Source organism: Cydia amplana, chromosome 2 (assembly GCF_948474715.1).
Source record: "Cydia amplana chromosome 2, ilCydAmpl1.1, whole genome shotgun sequence".
In the NCBI taxonomy this organism is placed as follows: Eukaryota; Metazoa; Arthropoda; class Insecta; order Lepidoptera; family Tortricidae; genus Cydia; species Cydia amplana.
The window spans coordinates 18,292,469-18,311,421 of NC_086070.1; the positions used below are offsets into that span (position 1 = coordinate 18,292,469).

The 18,953-nt window shown below is 38.9% G+C and overlaps 1 protein-coding gene across 1 annotated transcript in view; it reads right to left on the bottom strand.

Moving 5' to 3' along the window:
* LOC134656561 (E3 ubiquitin-protein ligase RNF19B-like) overlaps positions 1–18,953 on the bottom strand; it is a 50,025-nt gene that overhangs the window by 18,723 nt on the left and 12,349 nt on the right. Inside the window, exon 2 of the mRNA XM_063512122.1 lies at positions 5,479–5,579. Coding sequence (XP_063368192.1) covers positions 5,479–5,579 — 101 coding nt within the window. The remainder of the gene's footprint in view (positions 1–5,478; positions 5,580–18,953) is intronic.

Below are 18,953 nucleotides of genomic sequence, written 5' to 3' on the forward strand. Positions count from 1 at the left end.
TCCGCACCATTAGGGTTTGCACGACGGATCTGAAATGTATGGGAAGATCCGCGGATCCGGATCCAGATCCGGATAATTTCATACATTTCGGATCCGGATTGCAAACCCTACGCACCATCAACAAAAAATAAAGCAAACAAGCAAAAAAACGGTCACCCATCCAAGTACTGACCCCGCCCGACGTTGCTTAACTTCGGTCAAAAATCACGTTTGTTGTATGGGAGCCCCACTTAAATCTTTATTTTATTCTGTTTTTAGTTATTTGTTGTTATAGCGGCAACAGAAATACATCATCTGTGAAAATTTCAACTGTCTAGCTATCACGGTTCGTGAGATACAGCCTGGTGACAGACGGACGGACGGACGGACAGCGGAGTCTTAGTAATAGGGTCCCGTTTTTACCCTTTGGGTACGGAACCCTAAAAAGGTATTTTGTAAGCACGGACTCTTCAAACTAAGCCGAGGTCTTCCGTTTTAGACAAATAAAATTGAATCCTTAGCAACTCTAGTTCATTCCGGTTGATTTACAGCTGCTAGTCGGGTAATGAAATCACTAGCAAGCCTTGCAGTCGTTTCGACGCGCTTTTCTGGTCGTTCAATAACGACCGTGGCATTTAAAATACTTATTATAAACCTAACTAGGTTTCATACATATGAATTATTTGGATTTAGGGGTCTCAGACAGGTTGTTTTTAACACGCTTTTATTAGGTCGACCTGTATGTAACTATGTAATGGAATCTTGCAAGTTAAATTTGATCCACTTCCCGGTTTCCGATTAAGCTGAAATTTTGCATACACATGTAAGTCGGGTGACAATGAAATATTATGGTACCATCGAGCTGATCTGATGATGGAGACAGGAGGTGGCCACAGGAACTCTGTGATGAAACAACGCAACCTAATTGTGTTAGGGGTTTTTAGAATTGTCTCGATGAATATTAGTTGTCTGTCGTAAGAAAAGTACAGTCAGCGATAAAAGCTTGTACCAAAAAGTCCAAAAATGAAATTTTTGCCAAAAACTTATTTCAATTCATATACATATATGATGTAGGTATACATAGTTAGTTTATTTTAACCACGCTTTAACTGTTTCCACGAACCTGCGTGCGAACCAAACTAACCCTTTGAATCACAGGTCGGTCGTAAATGCATTTATCGAAAGAGTAGACTGACTGATGACTTGATGAGGCGTTGGGAGCAATTAGACGAACCCAACGCATCATCAAAATAAATAGTATTAAGTAGTTTTAGGTATTTTTTTTTACATATTGTATACTAACATATTATTATCCTTCACTTTATTTATTTTTGATCTTAGGTTAGGTTATTTTATAATATGGGTATAAAAGTAAAATACAAAAACACTTACAAAAACAATACAAAATACATATAAACACATTATAAAAAACCTAACCTAGGGTGCCACCAGCAGCGGGGCAAGGCCCAAGCTGCCGGTGGTTAGGGCTGCAGAGAGAGGAACCGGCGGACTATCCGCGCCGTGTCCAAGATCACCGCCTTCTGCATCTGGCCCTTGATCCAACCACCTAGCGAGAGTCTCTCAAGATTTTGGTCGAGACTCTTCGCTATTAGACCGTTCGCTGAAACAACTATCGGGACAATGATCGTCGAATCAACATCCCACATGGCGGTTATCTCGTGAGCCAAGTCTAGGTACTTACTGGACTTGCCCTTCTCGGCTTTCACGAGATTCACGATATTATTATCGCTTTATTTATCTTTTCTCTTAAGTTAGGGTTTTTATAATATGAATATAAAAGTAAAATATAAAAACACAAAACAATAAAAAAAACATATAAACACATTATAAAAAACCTAACCTAGGGTGCCGCCAGCAGCGGGGCAGGGCCCAAGCTACCGGTGGTCAGGGCCGCAGAGAGAGGAACCGGCGGATTATTATTATTATGAGCCCATATTGTCCCATTGCTGGGCAAAGGCCTCCCTCTTATTCTTCCACGTATCCCTATCCTCGGAAGTCTCCCACCAGTCTCCGTCAAAGAAGTCAAGCTCGTCCCGCCATCTCCGACGAGGTCTACCGTGACGCCTTACAATTTGTGGGACCCAACGGGTGGCTGTTTTGGCCCACAGGCCATCCGGCATACGGCAGACGTGTCCCGTCCAGTCCCATTTGAGCTTGGCGGCAGTTTCAGCTACACCGGTTATTCTAGTTTTGGAACGTAGTATTGTATTTTTAATGCGATCGATTAACTTCACGCCCAGAATACTACGTTCCATGGCTCGCTGACAAACCTTGAGTTTGGATTTCTGAGCCTTTGTCAAAGACCAAGTCTGTGCTCCATATGTAAGGATGGGAAGAATGCACATGTCCATGAGTTTTCTTTTTAGTGATATAGGTAGGTTTCCCTTCATGTGGTCCTTCATGGACCAAAAGCTCCTCCAGGCATTCTCGGTCCGTCTTGCGACTTTTTTGTCTTGCCGTGCCTGGAAGGAGACTATTTGGCCCAGGTATATATATACTCATGGACATATCCTACTTCTCCCCCGTCCACTTCTACTCTTATTGGTTCACTATTGGTCATGAGCTTAGTCTTTGACATGTTCATTGTTAACCCAACCTCAAGGCTTGCCCTGCTTAGGTCTTGCAGCATGACGCGGAGTTCCATAGCTGAAGATGAGAACAGGACAATGTCGTCGGCGAAACGCAGATTGGTTAGCTGCTTTTCGCCGACGTCAATTCCCTTATGCTCCCATCCTGCCGCCAGCTTCCTGAACACCTGTTCAAGGGTACTGTTGAATAACTTGGGTGACAGAGGATCGCCTTGCTTGACGCCTTTGTTTATGTTAAAAGACGGTCCGGGAGACTGTAGTTTGATACTGGCGGTGCAGGAGGTATAGATGTTCCGGATAAGGTGAACATATGTGGATTCTATGCCTTGGTCCTGCAGTGCGGAAAATATGGATGTGTGGGTTATACTGTCAAAAGCTTTACGGTAGTCTACAAAGGCCAAATAAAGAGGGATGTGAAATTCATGGTACTTTTCAATGATCTGGTTCAGGGTTTGCAAGTGGTCTGTGGTAGAAAGTCCTGGTCGGAACCCAGCCTGTTCGGGAGGTTGATTACTATCTAATTTGCCAGCAATGCGATGTTCAATTACTTTAATAAAATGTTTTATAGAGGTGCGAAATAAGGCTAATGGGTCTATAATTATTGATATCCGAATTATTGCCTTTCTTGTGTAGTAAAATGATGTTTGAATGACAGAATTTTTCGGGGAATTTACCTGATTTTAAAATAGAGTTGAATAGATTAGTGATTTGCGGTAAGAGTGTAGGTTCTCCTATTTTTAGTACCTCAGTCGTAATGCCGTCCTCACCGGGGCTTTTCCCGTATTTCATCTTTGCGAGAGCAAGATGAACCTCGTAGCCAGTAATGGGTGGGATGGAATCAGGACAGGAGTAATTGATTGTAGGTTCAACTAAATTTTGGTCGGCATACAACTGTTTGTAAAAGCTAGTGCATAATTGCATATGTGTGTTACTTTCTCCCGACTTCCTTGTTTCACATCTCTATCATCATCATCACGCAAGCAGGTTATCCAGGTCTTGCCTTTCGACATGCCCTGTTTAGCAATTTTCAAGGAACGATTATTTTCCAATGCTGTTTGTATTAATGTGTTGTTGTATTTTCTAACGTCACTCCTAATGCTCCGCTTTACTTGTCTGTCAATTAATTTGTATTGTGCGCTAGTAATATTAAGTCGGTATAATTCTCGTTGTTTAAGTAGGTCTAAAGTTTCAGTGGATAGTTTCTTAATTTTATGCTTCTGCTTTTTAATGGTGTTGCTTGCAAATCTAATACTTTTCTCTAGTCTGGAGTATTCTTGGTCTACGTCGTCGCTATCAGTGTCGTTTTTTAATAAGCTGAAGGCATTATGTAATTCTAGGTTAAAACGGTCTTTATTTAATATGAGAACTTGTTTATCTAGTTTCTTAATTTTGGTTACTATCTTAAGATGTCTGTAAACTTTTGAATTAAATTTTAGTCGGATTCGGACGGGCCTATGATCTGAATTATACTGTATTCTGTTAATAACTTCAACATTCTGTACAATTTGTTTACTTGGGGTGGATGTAAGAATAAAATCTATTTCGTTTTTGGTAACACCGTTAGGCGAAATCCAAGTCCATCTGCGGTGGGGCTTTTTGTAAAAGAAAGAGTTGCAGATACTTAGATTTTGTCCAAAAGCGAACTGGATAAGGCGGGTACCACGTAGGTAGCTAAATTATATTTTTATACTAATACTATATGGGATTTGTGCCTGAAATAAATAATTTCGATATCAATTATTATAGCTTTAGTAATGTTCTTGTGAAACAGCAACATAATACATATTTCATGCTATTTAAAGATGTATTCGAACAGGATGAAGAAGAAATTGTGTGTGTTGTTGTTATTTTACTGAATGAAAAAGATAATGAGTAAACAGTATTTATACTATATTGGTCGCAACGCAAAGCAAATTGTATAAACACAGGATTATTTACTAAACAAAGCCAAGAAAACAATTGTCAACAGCTTATTTGTCGTACTAGTAACTTGGTCGTGCCATTTTACTCTACGTGACGTTGTGCGGCGAAAGCACTGTCTTTAATCACTAAATTGATTTGTCCATGCGAGTCCGCACATATCGAGAGGGAATCGGCAATTTGAAAACGAAATCGATTCGATAATCGGCACCGTTGTGTCGTAACTTAAGCAATTTCATTTCGCTCAGCATGCGCCGACACTGGTAGAAAGTGACGTCTTTTAAACTATGCGAGGCTAGCATGCCGATGCAGGGGTGTTATTTCAATCACTTAGCAACCGGCAAGTCTAGCGTTAAGAAAACCAGGATTGTAATTGTGTGACACGCTAAAAGCGATGAGAACTCTAGACGACGAGGGAGTAATGTGAACCTTTGTGAAACTATGTTTGCATTATATTTGATGTCAACTGTCAAATATGTATATAGCAAATACATATATCCTACAGCCGCTAGGACGTGGCCACTGTCATGCACAGAGCGAATAAATGAATGCACTATCCGATTACCAGTTTACTCGACAGATCGACAGTTCTAGTTCGCCTGAGCGATAGACTCGCGTGTAAACTGAAATACATAGGAATATTAGCGGTCAGGAGTCCCAATTTCACAAGGCCGCAAATTTTTGCTCTATCCTTCTGTGTTTTGAGATAAGGCGATATGTGGTGAAGGGGACAGCACATGATTCGACTTCAACAGTTGGTGCAATCCCAGGTCCAGGGCGACGTACTCGCAGGTTTGCACAATTCCATTTGTACGGCGCGACGCAACGCCAAGGTTGCCTCGGAGGATTATATGCGCGCTTTTACCTAATCAAAATGCTTCAAGCGCGGTACGTGATTGATAAAAAAAGCGGTATTTATGGTTTCGACGCACACGTGATCCGAATGTTTTGATTGGTGGGTTAGGGTTACCTCTTCGTCCTCAGCGATGAACTCTATGGTGGTCTGCTGCCTGTTCTGCGACTGCTCTACGGCGCTCAGCTTCACCGGCCGAGTGTCTGCTTGGTCCAATACTGAAACAAGAGATCGTAATGTTTATTATTCGCATCATAACTTACGAATAAAAAAAAATACATACTAAAATAAGGGAAAATATATTTAGCAGAGAACACAAGTGATACAGGTTTTTATACATGTAATTACTTACTTTGATCATAAAAAAATATAATCATAGATTGCCTTCGTTAATGCCGCGATTAGCACTTATAAATGAAACAATTCATGACCCTACCCCGTGACTAACGATTGCTATAGGTAAGTCTTCAGACGTCGAGATTGCAGAAAATGCAGGATCGTAATTTACATAATATATGTTATATAATCTGCTTAGATTTCTTTATTTAAATGAGATAAGTAATTATGTGCTATTATTGTACATTAAATACCACGACTTAATTACAAGCATTTTTCTACTCAGCACTCTTACTATTTGTAGATTAAATGACTGCCAGTGAGATTGAAATCAACTTCATAAGAAGTGCGCGGGGCATCGGCGCAGTGTATGTGTTCTAACAGCAGTGTTCTTAGGAATATTCATACAATATTATGCAACTGTTTTTTTTTTTTACTTCTAGGCAAAGATCAACAACAATTATTTACTTTGATTTTATTTGTAATCTTAGGTGTTTGCTGCTGTCTTAGAAAAAATATTATGTGCAACGGTACATAATTTAGGTCTTAAAATTCTCGGGCCTGTACAAAACTCAACTTCGTTTCGTTTTAAATTATAACTTCGGACCTAGACTTATTATGTACCTGTTGCACACAATATTTTTTTTTATAAATTCATTATTATTAGCTTGTTTATAACGAGTCGGCGATTGTTTAGATGTAGGCAGTCGGGACTGTTGCAGCCTTCGCGTGTTTAGTAAAAGGGAACCGACTCGACTCAACCGACACACCCGGGCCCATATTGCCCGATCTACAAACGTGTTTGGAAATGCAAACATTACTCCACGTTGATTATTTACACACAAATATTGACTGTATCGCCCAAGAGTTTCATGAAGTCGCGTCGCGCCCCAAAGGTTCCATTTTTTTATGTGGGTTGGTAAAAAATGTCTATTAGCCCCAATGGACCAGCTAATATTGTGGTCTGCGGAAATAGGTGTGAACATCGATTAGTCGCGAAGTGGAAACTCGGACAGGTGTAGCGAATCCTCCCGTGTCCGGCGCCCGCGGAAGCGGCCCGTTGCCGGCACGGTGATGATCACAAATCACAATACCGTATACCGCAACAAACTGAGACATCATTTCAATCGAGTCGACGAGTCGAAGGCACTGAACCCCACCGGCGAACCAGTTTAACAACGATCTACGAATGAAAAGCGAATACTTAATTATGGATGGACAGTGGACGGGACGTTACACTGGTTTGTCCCGGGAAGGCGTCTTTGCGTATTGCCTATGCCTACCAATTCACTAAAAATGTCGTTTCGAACCCGAATGGGTCCCAAACATAGCAGAAATAGTAGGGATCGGCTCTCGAGATTTTGCTCATCATGTTCAGGTTCAGAGTGCATCAGTTCCAGCAACCTGCCGCTATTGACACGTTGCTGGAACTGTTGCCGAAAATCATATCGCGCCATAATCGAGGCGTTTTTATTAGATTTTCTTATGCCGAACCGAACCGCATGTGGCGGTAACATCGGCCTGCATATACGATGTCCCTGCTCCATGCCTTGTCCCCAGTCAGTAATCAACAACCACACTTATACTGGTTCATCAGTGGTGGTGGGCTCAGAAATCGTCGTGAATAATACGCCCATGTCCGGTGGAGCGAAAAATATCAACCGGCGAACACCACTCGATAACACTTCATCATTAATTTGGACGGTTGCTAACCTCGTTATGTACCTATACAAAAAGTGACAGGGCGATAGGCCTTTTGCACAGTTAAGTTAATATGTATTGGTGTAGGTACATATGTGTTGTGATGTCAAACGTCAACAACAATCCAAGCGTCACAAATGATATGGTGCTGTGCTAACACTATCATTAAAAATAATCTACTATGTAGTGAAACTGATATCAACAATCTTGTATGACTTCAGTAGAACAGTAGTAATAGATCTGATTAGGTCAGCACGTGAGGTGTTTTATTTATGTTATTGCATTGCACCTTTCAGTAGGATAACTCCCAACGCGGAGTAATTTTCATATCGGCTACTTTACACTAGTGTCCGACCGAAACATGTTTTTTGCCGAAACCGAAGGTTCGGCTTAGGCTCTAGTTTCGGCCGAAACCGAAACTTTTGTAGAATTGTTAAATTCGTTGATACATTTTCATAAAACCGCTTTTATACCTACACATAAGACTGCGTCGTGCGTCCAGTGGCGCCATGATTTAGGGGAATTGTGTTTTCTAATAAAGCAATTAATTTCTGTACTGATACATACATCTGTATATTAATATTGTTGTCCTGCTTTTCCTCCAATTTTTGGTCTTTATCACATAGTTTAGTTTCATAGTACGATGCATAACACCATTTCGTAAGTTTCGGCTCGGCCGAAAGATACAGCCGTTTTTGCCCGAAACCAAACATGATTCTTTTCCGAAACTGGCCGAATCCGAATCTTCGCTACTTCACACTTAGCAATACTTACGCAGTCCAATGTTTAGAATAAGGCAGCGGTCGGCAACCTTTTAGCAGCCAAGGGCCACATAGTAGTTTACGAAGTTGACGCGGGCCGCACTTTGTTAATATTTATGATTTTATCAGACATTGTTGTTTGTCAATATTACATACAAAATAGGCAGGGAGGCTCGTGGGCCGCAAGTGACAGGTTCACGGGCCGCGGGTTGGCGACCGCTGGTATAAGGCATCTTGCTTACTTCTGCTACAGTAGAAAGAGCTTTAGTTTAGTATGTACCTATACACATTTCAAATTAACCCGCTTTGTAAGTTACCCTAATACACCTTATTAGGTACAATTTGCTACCACAAATGTGCTTTTAATGTTTAATTATGATTATATAGATAGACTTTCGCTTTGTTGGTGGAATTATGATTAAGATTTAATTAACAAATGTCATTCAAGCCCTAGAGATTTAATACTCAAAATCATCAAACTAGTTACCAATATACTTATTACCTACGTGTTTCTTATGAACACAAACATTGATTAATAAAAAATCCCACAAACTGATACACTCACGTTCCCGCAAGCTATTTCATAATTTATATAGTGTTTTTTGCTTATGTATTGATTTAGATATTGCATCTTACTATATTTTAGGCAATTTTTGTAGATATCTTATTCGTTTTTTTTGCTGTTCCATTCCAAATAAAAGGAATAAATAAGCGAATCCTACGCTTATGCCCCAAAGCTACAAACAGAGCACGAATGTAAGCGGGCAATGGGGCTTCGAGTAACCTTGGCAAAAGCGACGCTTTTACAAAATTATTTTTAAACTTTAATATTTTTAATTGCAGTGCCCAAGGCAAATGCAGTAGCCGTAAGTGCATTCAACGTTTCCTAGTTTCGTTGAGAGCAGAGAAAGTCAAAGCTTTAACTTTATGAAAGAACTAACATAGGTACGAAGCTATTCAAAAACATCAACTGCAGATTAGAAAAAACGTAGGAAAAATACATTTGGGAAACCTATTTCTCTTAGCTCTCAAATAATCACAAATATTAAGGCAAGAACTATTAACTCTTAAGTACTCTATTAACTATTAAGTTTCGCATTTGAATTGAGACCGGTGGTATGAGTAAAGCATATCCCCTCAAAAAAAAAAACGGTTCATCACGATGCTTATCTTCGTCAAAAACCTATCAGTAAAATACTAAACAACCGTACACAATTTAAAGAAGGTAATAATTACAAATAAGACAACGAGCGCTATAATTCACGATAATCGGTCCGTTAAATTGTGTTGATGCAACCGTATTGAATAGGCCACTGGTTAATATTTGCCAATATGTAAGTACATCGGCTCAAATCATGACACGAGTATGCACATAGTATATAGAACACTTGACAGACAAGTCACTGATCCGTATACGGTTGGCAAAAACTACTACAGTTACCAATTGTAACGGTTAAGTGATCTGTGCACACTGCACACTCATTAAACTTAAAACATTCTACTCGTTTCGATAATCGTCGTTCTTTTTAGCAACTATAGTTGCACGGTTCATCGCGCAGCAGAAGCATTATTTGGTACTCATCTTTTACTTTCGAGTCACATTCGAGTATGTATAGGAAAGACAATAGGTAGAATATAGGTATATGGCTAAGTACATTCGGTAATTTTTTTACATCGACTTGAAACATCTGCACTTTAAATAAACAATGCGCATTTGAAAATAACATTTCTAGGAAAAAACAACGTGACCTGAAGCATATTAGCTATCCTTTGAGGAAAACCGTAGTTTACCCGGAGGTGAGTTATTTGCCCATAGCTGCATTATTACACTAAGCACGATCACTCATCGTTTATTAATATTTTTATAATTTTAAATAACTGGTCGTGTAGAACATGTATTCTACCTTATCTACATATGTATATTATTTTCACCTTAGCTTAGCCGCTCGAAAGAGGTTACTTCGCTGCTTAAAAACAGTGAGAAAAAAGTTATCAACTGTAAAATTGAATTTCGTTGTTTCCATATCATTCCGTTAGAATCTAGAAGCTTTCTTCTAGATTCCATTTACCTTTGTAAATGCTCTCCATATTCACCCCGCCATCCCTATTCACCCCGGTTGACGTTATAAATCGTAAACGTAACCAATGTTATTATAATGGCAACAAAAAGTTGGAAACACTCCCAAATTTTCTCGCTACGCACATCGTAGTTTTGTAATGTATGTTGAATCTACATACAACATACATTACAAAACTACGATGTGCGTACCTACGTAGGTGTTCTGTTTTGGGTCGGGTTTCCCCTGTGTAGATTTTTTGCGCGTTACGCGGCACTTCTAACAACATGGGAATCCCGTTTGGCAGCCTCCAGTCACAATCACAATGTGCCCCGTCACGATAGGATGATTCCGGGAAGTGAAGGATAGTAAAACCATCAAATACAATGATATGCAAATTATGCAATCCGAAAAATCAAGCGTAGAAAAAAAGCTTTCTTATGATGAGATAAATTAAGAAGTTAGAATAACAAAATGTAATACAACCATAATTACATACCTACATATACATATAGGTACCTATATGTATATGTAGGTATATACATATAAAGGTATATACGTAATTAGATTTAATTACATTTTGCTATTCTAACTTCTTAATTCATCTCATCGTAGGAAAGCTTTTTTTCTGCGCTTTATTTTTCGGATTGCATAATTTGCATAAAGATAGGAGATAGGAGTAAACATTTTCAAGTATTCTCAATTCAAATGTGACTTCTAAATAGCTTTACAATGTTCTAGCCCGCGCACACAGAAAGCGATCTGGAGTTCCGCGTTCTGCTGATGTGAATGTGACCGTTTGATTAAGGGAAGCTTTTTAAGCGTTCTATCTAACGCCTAGTTCGTTCTAGCACAGAATAAATAATAGTACTAAGTACAGAAGACTCACTCTCTAACAAAACGCGTCTGTTACGATCAGCACAGATATGGCCGCTAGGCGGCGACAGCGCCACGCGCGGCTTATGGCTTTCCCCAAAATTGGGGCCGAACGGATGTACTTTTAGCTACCTGTAGCAAAGCGACGAAATCGCGGAGTGAGACACGCCCGGGCTCAGCACGGATCCATTTTTATCCACTATCACTAAGCCCGTCACTTTCGCACTTACATACTTGTTAGAACGTGACAGGCATGGTGATAAATGATAAAAATGCGACCGTGCTACTAGGGCTGGTTCTACTGATAACAGCCATTCATCCCGTTTTGTGGACCGCTCGCTCAAGTAGCTCATGACGATTAAAGGTGCCGCTTTATACAGTGTAAGTACACAAAAGCTTAAAGAAGACCAATTATCACATTAACTTTTGTTATTAAAATAGTCGCTCGCTAATATTTAGGAGCCAAGTGTGAGTGTGACATTTAATCAATCTGACTGAAACATGATATATTTACATAGACATCCATATTATATCAACTTCATTTTCGTAATTCTGCTCCTTGTTTACTTCATATAATGTTCATTTAGTTTGAATTTATAAACGTGTAGACTTGTAATAAAACTCATTTGCAAGTGACTCCTACCAGTTCTGCCTCGAGTGGCGACTCGTGAAATCGTCGTTTTCTGAATCATAAAGCACACAAGTCGACTTCAAACGAGGAAATAATGCAGCGTGAATTAACTTTTTAGAATTACAAGTATTTGAATGGGAGCTGGCCCATCGTCTACCGTCATCGTCATTCGGTAGATTAAGCACCGTTAAAGTCGGGATTCCACCAGTGCGCGCCATTGTGCGGCACAATCATATTCAATACAAAAATGCTAATGCCGCACACTGGTGGAATCCTCCCTTTATGTTGATGGCATTAAGGCTCTAACACGCCTTTTTATAGAGTACGAAATCATTTTTTTTTTAATTTCATAGGTATAAGTAATAATACTAATAATATGTGTTTGCTTTCTAAAAAAAAAGGTATAGTTAATCTACTAGGTACTAACCTAGGTAATTAATTTTTCAACAAATTATCAATAATAGCAAAAAGTGTAAGGGAAAACATTAGTACATTTTTGTATGACTACGAGCGGATTGAACGCAACGCCAGCTCAACATGTCGCTTACATTAACATAAAGCTGATGCGAATTGAAGAAACGAAAATACATATATTTATGGAATCCGTATTAGACATAGTCATGGCTTGTTTATCTACCTACATAGGAAGCATTACGCGATGAATAATAAATGAATAATATAATAAAATATCGTATCAAAGTGAGTTCGTTTGACTGTGGAGTATGGATTCTCACGGTTTTCCGGTTAGGCACCTACCTACGAGACAACGCATTATGAAACTGAAATTTAGCTGTGTTCCGTGAAAACGAATATATATATGTTATCATTGTTCTTGAACAGAACATTGTAAAGCTATTTAGAAGTTACATTTGAATTGAGAATACTTGAAAATGTTTAATCCTATCTCCTATCTTTATGCTTTTAGAATTTTAGGTCTGTAAGTATAACGAGTTTGACTTTACACATATTGCGGCAGACCCAAGTTAAAGCGTTAACAGTATTATAACATACACAATAATTAAATGTATGAAGATGCAATGTTGTATCTATATTGTATAGGTAGTTAAATAGATCGATATATTTACGTGCCAAGGCCAAGTAGACCTTGCAGTGCAACCATGTACATTGCACATTTCACCGAGCATGCTCCTGCATGCGGGCATCTTTCCACGAATACAGAATAAGTCCTACATGAACAATACCCGAGAGACCTAGGCGTAGGTACCTTATCAATACTCATACCTACCCTACGAGTCCTACGACAACAGTTCATTTAAGAGTGTAAGAGGTTTATTCGGTAATGCATGTTACCATTTGACTATGTGAAATTACTTGTATTTGTTAGTAGATTGACAAGTAATGAAGAGCTTGAGTATTTCCGTCGCGCGCGCGACACATTATAGGTAATACGAGTACTTACAAAATTATACAACTTTAACACACATCGCGTAGGCCAACGACAGGAACATTCGATAAACAATAATTCACGTAACTAATTACGAGAAAAAAGCCGTGGGAGTCAATTTATTACAAGAACGAGACAGGTAACCGGAGAATACACAACGCCAACGTAACATTTTTAAATCACTATTGAACAGCAAATATTAATCAAGAACCAAGTACACGGTAAGCATACTTCCGCCGCTACATATATGTATACAGAACGGCGAGGTCGTTCCTTGAAGGGCCCTTCATATAATAGGCCGTGAGTGCGCCTTCAAATTTAAATATGTTTGAGCTTTATCATTAAATAACTACTGGCTTAACTATGCCCAGAATACAGTTTTTTAACGGGCTCTTTTTCTGACTTTATACACTTATGTGTAGGATAAGCATGGGGATTATCCAAGTCAATAAAACCAAGGAAATAAATCACTCGATGAATATAATTCAAACATAATTATAATATCGTTTGTCAACAGGAAAATGATGCCAAATGGGTTACACGTTACACATAATATAATATCTTTACTTTCGCGTTTTGAACACATATTAACTCACATTTATAGACGGGTCTATCGAGACAAATTATTTTATTACCTTTTTTACCCGTCTATAAATGTGAGTAATTATGTACACATAATATATTTGTAAAATTACGCTTCGTCAAACATAGTTTAATTTCCTGTTTTAGGATGCTGGCATAATTGATACGACATTATTTTGTCACGATGCACTCTCAGTCTCTCACATCTCTCCAACGGTTTTTTTCGATGATGCTATCTGGCTAGTTCTATTCACGGTCTCATCGGCTTTTAGTGCTCAGCACATATCATTTTGTGCCCTTTTCGAACTCCCTTAAGTTTGGATGTTAATCATGTTATAGCATATTAGTGCGCCAGTGATAGTTGCGTTTCGTTCCGCTGCTGAGCGTAAGCGGTTGGCATGTTGGCTGCGCACCCTGTACAGATAGGCAAGAATTGGTTTCACACCGCCTGAAACGTCCTTGTCCACATTTTATTGAGTGCTACTTCAGCGGCACATTATTGGCGCGGTCACATTGCTCTAATGGAGTTTTATTACCGATACAGTTCACACCGGTATTAATGGTTTCATTCCGATTAAAATCAGTTCGCTCGCAAATTGGTCCCGGTGACGGCATATCGCCGACGCAGGTGACACAAACACACAAAATTTGCTTAGGCAAAGTATTCTGACTACCTTTTTAGATTTATTACAAGGCCTCTATTTACCTCTAAAAGGAACTCTAAAGGAACATACAAGTTAATTAAACTCAAGAATTAATGTCGCATGTACGCACAGTTCATCACAATTGCACATGCAACCTTCGACAGACCTAGAACACAATAGCGTTAATTAGGTGCTAACTTACGTTCATCAATGGCATATAGGCGGATGACATCGCGCTAAACGGATTATTATTGTACCTATCATAACATAAATATGCATATGTGCATGATGCCTTCTTCCTCCTCTTCTTAGCGTTTTCCGCGTTGCATTCCAAACGATCCCGAAGTTCGCTTTTATAGCTACTTTTAATTTCTCCATGTTAACATGAACATCCATCCATTCTCCATCCATTCGTTCTCTTCATTTTGTATCATAAAGGAGCACTGTATGAAAGCTTTATCTTTTTACCAGGATTTGGTGTGCTGTCGATGTCAGTGCCCTAACTTAAGTATCCACTTTTCTGTACAGTTTTTCTGTACTTAAGTTGAGGCACTTACTTTACCCAATTATAAGTTTTAACGAAATTGGTATAGGTAATTCTGATAGTACAACACAAGAGATCAAACAATACCTAGATGTTTTGATAAGATTAGATCGGTTTCCTTTCGCTGTTTTCCTCAACCAATAAACTATTTAGTCGTAAATATCGAATGATATTCCGTAATTTCTGAGAAACTGAATCGATAGGTATGGGTATAACCACATATCTAATTATGTGAACATGCTTATTCACATAATAACTGTAACAGTAGATACAAATTAAACTGTAACCGTAACGCAGCAGGTGACCAAGCACAAGAGAATGCGGGGCGGAGTACCGTTTTCATAATTTAGCATTAAACAAATATCTTTAATACCGAAACACGACCGGTAAGCGAAATCGAGTTTAATCGCAAACATTCGCGTAGGTATTTAAAAACAACGTTTCGCCAAAAGTCGGCCAACCTGCATAACCACGCGGTGACAAAACACGTAGGAGGAACTGTTAGAAATGTTAGCTTGCTCGACTACTTTACGCGTTGCCGCATTATTCTCGCATTTAAATTTGTTTACATAGGTTTACACGGATATCGGAATTCGGAGGCACTGAACGCTCACATGGCGTAATATTTTTTCTCGGATTACAATAATAATGTCCTAGCCAAGCGATAAACTAGTGCAACGGAAAGTAGCCCATAACAGTGCTCCAAATCGTACGGGCAGCTATTGTTGAATAAATATTACATTAGTTTGAGACTGAGCGTTCGAGTCGCCTGCACTCTGTAACCGATCGAAATAACACCCCTGCTGACGCGCCTTCGTCTAAGTGCCTCTTGATAATATCGTCTTCAAGATGACTAAGGCCGTGGCACTGATGCAGTTATTTATGACAAGTCACGACACGGAACTCTACTTAGTTACTAACGAAATTAAGGTTACCTACCCAGTCGAGATGCAAACCGATGATCCTACACTTTCACTAGCATCCTAAATTTCGTGACAAACGTGTACGAGTAACAGTTTATTGTAAGTAAAAGCCATATGCGCCATAACGTGGTGCTAATTTTCAAATAAACATTCGAGTTTATTCTTATTCAAGTCAGACTCTCTAAGCGAGGTGTTGAGTGGAATAGAAACGGACTTTCATTATCTGATTTCGTAGAGGGTTAACGGAGTTTTCAGGCAAGGCTGCAGCTATTTTAAGGTCGCTGCTTATGCAACCATTGCAACGTGATTCTTAACGTGGTTGCGCTGCACATCCTCCACGATTCGAACACTTTCTACTGTCGCTCACCATACAAAGTCGTTGTTGTCTTAGTTGGGAGGTTGGGACCGATAACTTTAAGCTGCGGACACATACAGAAACCTTCAGTCAATTTTTGTGACGGAAATCTAATGTCGTTAGCAAGAGCGGATACGGAATGATGTAGTAACGGCTGCAGCCGATAAAGACCACCGGAAGTTTACATGTACCACTTTTATCACAACATAGCATAGCAAGCGTCTATGTAAGCGATTAATGTAGTTGTTACTCATACATAATTGTCTTACATCTGGTGGTTATAATCTGATTTATCGAATTTTCGACGTATGAAAAGAAAAAAAACTAAACTTAGACATCATTAAGTTTATTCGCTTATTCAATTTTGATCTTGTGAGGTCGATATCGTAATAACGTAAACAACAAATTAAGAACCGTCTGGAAAGTTCTCAGACAGACTATAGAGACTGTAAATATATTCACGGTCATAAATAGTCATGCACAATGTCAGCATTCTCAGCCTATTCCAACGACATAAGATGAGAATGTGTATACATATTTATGTCTGTGAGTTGACAGTGCTGTACCAACATTAGAGAAAATCTGAATTAGACGCTTCCTGCTAACGGATACGCACATTCAAGAGATATCAAGGATCTTGTGTTCTGCCTCCGCTGATTTCAAATTATACGAATCACGGATTAAATTTAAAATAAGCGAAATCCTGAATTATGTCAGCATAATGCACAAATTGAAAATTAACCGGTTTAATATATTCAAAGCAAAGCAAAGCTTATTAATACATCTTGACTTTGCAAATTAATACAGAACAAAATCAATCGGAATTTACGCCTTATGTCATCAACATTAATAACATATTACATCTAGTATCAGAGACATTAGCAGAATCGGTAATTTGAAGCTGTGACAAACTGCAAGCGAGCATTTTAACGCTAACCAGAACACAACGTCAGAACAATTTTATTTCACCTACAGCAAACCAGGTCATGTAGATTGCAAGTATGGCAAATTAATTTTACTTCAACATAAATCGATTTAAATTACAAATTTTGTAAAAACAATTTCTCATTAACATTTAATTAAAAATAAATGTATATATTAAAACAACTGGGTCAATAAAGCCGCTTCCTACCCTTCATAAAGCGTGATAGCAATCGCGTTAAATACGATTGTAATCATCACAAATCAGTAATTGTGATGGTAGTAGTTCGCGCCGCCTTAATAATTGGGTTAAGGCATTACATAAACGCACGCTCGTTGCGTTAGCGGCGGCGCGCGCGCACTGCGATTAGGCAGTCGCAGTGATATAATCGCATGCAACTGTAAAACTACATGATTGTGATACTTGTTATTATATTATAAATGACACTTAACTGAAAAATTACTTCGACTCTTTAAATTCAATGAGGAAGTCGAGACTCGGGAGGAATAGTTGCTGCTGTCATATAACCTATTACGTCATTTTCCTTGAGGCAGGGCCATTGTGAGACCCTGACCGAGGTATACCTGTACCTACTAATGTTTATTCTGTTCTAATACTTCTAATGCATTAATTGCAATAAAATAGCAGAATACATTTACTCGTTATACCTATACAATAGATAGAGTATTAACCCGTGAGTTCCCACGTGTGTGACGTCACCATAAGCGTTCTGGCTCAAATTTGAGCCCTTGGGAGCTGACAGGTTAAGGTATTAAGTTAAGTAACAGTTGAGGAGAACGGCGCATGCAGCAGTGCTGTGGTAGAATTGACGACGTCCGTAATATTTGAAATCAAAGGTTGTTACACGATACAACAGAAGAAATTACCAACACAGAGCTAACCAGTGCTTCACAGTTTATAATGTATATGCGGTTTTTCCTCTTTCTGTGATCTCCCTACCTAGCCTAACCTAAAACCTATCAATTTATAGAGTTTTAACTATGGCGTACTAAATTTTAAATAAACGGGCTTAGGTTGCTATGCGATATTGCATTTTGCTCCCCTACTCTACAGTGTATAGGTAGGCAGTACGAGTCCCTATAATCCCTATTACAATACCAGTGTCCCCGAATTTAACGGCACGAATGGTAAATACTTAGGTCGGATATAGATTCATGCACCTTTGGAGATGGTTTTGAGTGTGTCATAACCGCTACTAGGTGATAGGTTGTTATTGGTGTCTGTTTATGTTTTAAATCGCTTTCTGTTTTTGTTCCACTAACACTTAGTTTTTAATCTTAATTGTTACTAACCATTATGGGCCATTGTTGTCTTTTAAAATAAATAAATTGAATTGAATTGAATAAAGTTCGAGCATAAAAACCGTGGGTTCGGGACTTCGGGAGCGAGTGCGCTGCGCTTGGGTATCTGGCGCGTGGGCGAGGGGCAAGCGGGGTGACATTTTAGTGCAGGTTCTCTAGAACAGTGTCGTATGCATAATTATTAGACCGCAGCTAGAAATATCAGGTTTCTTGAAGCATGATATTTCTAATTCTAATAATCAGAACTCATGTAATAATTCTAATAATTATGCATAGGCCACTGTTTTAGAGTCACTAGGCACTATTTCACTTCGTCGGACTTTGTAGTTAAATCATCTAGGTACTTTTAAAAACGTTACAAAGACAGATCGAAGACAAATCCATCCAGAGAAAGACCAATCCATAAAAATATTTGAATTTTACATCTGTTTGGCCCCTGTGGATAGTTTCTAATGATACCAACTATTGAGTAAAGAAATAACTTAAATGGATCCTGCGTATCGTAATTTGCACTCAAATAAAGTCTTCAAGTC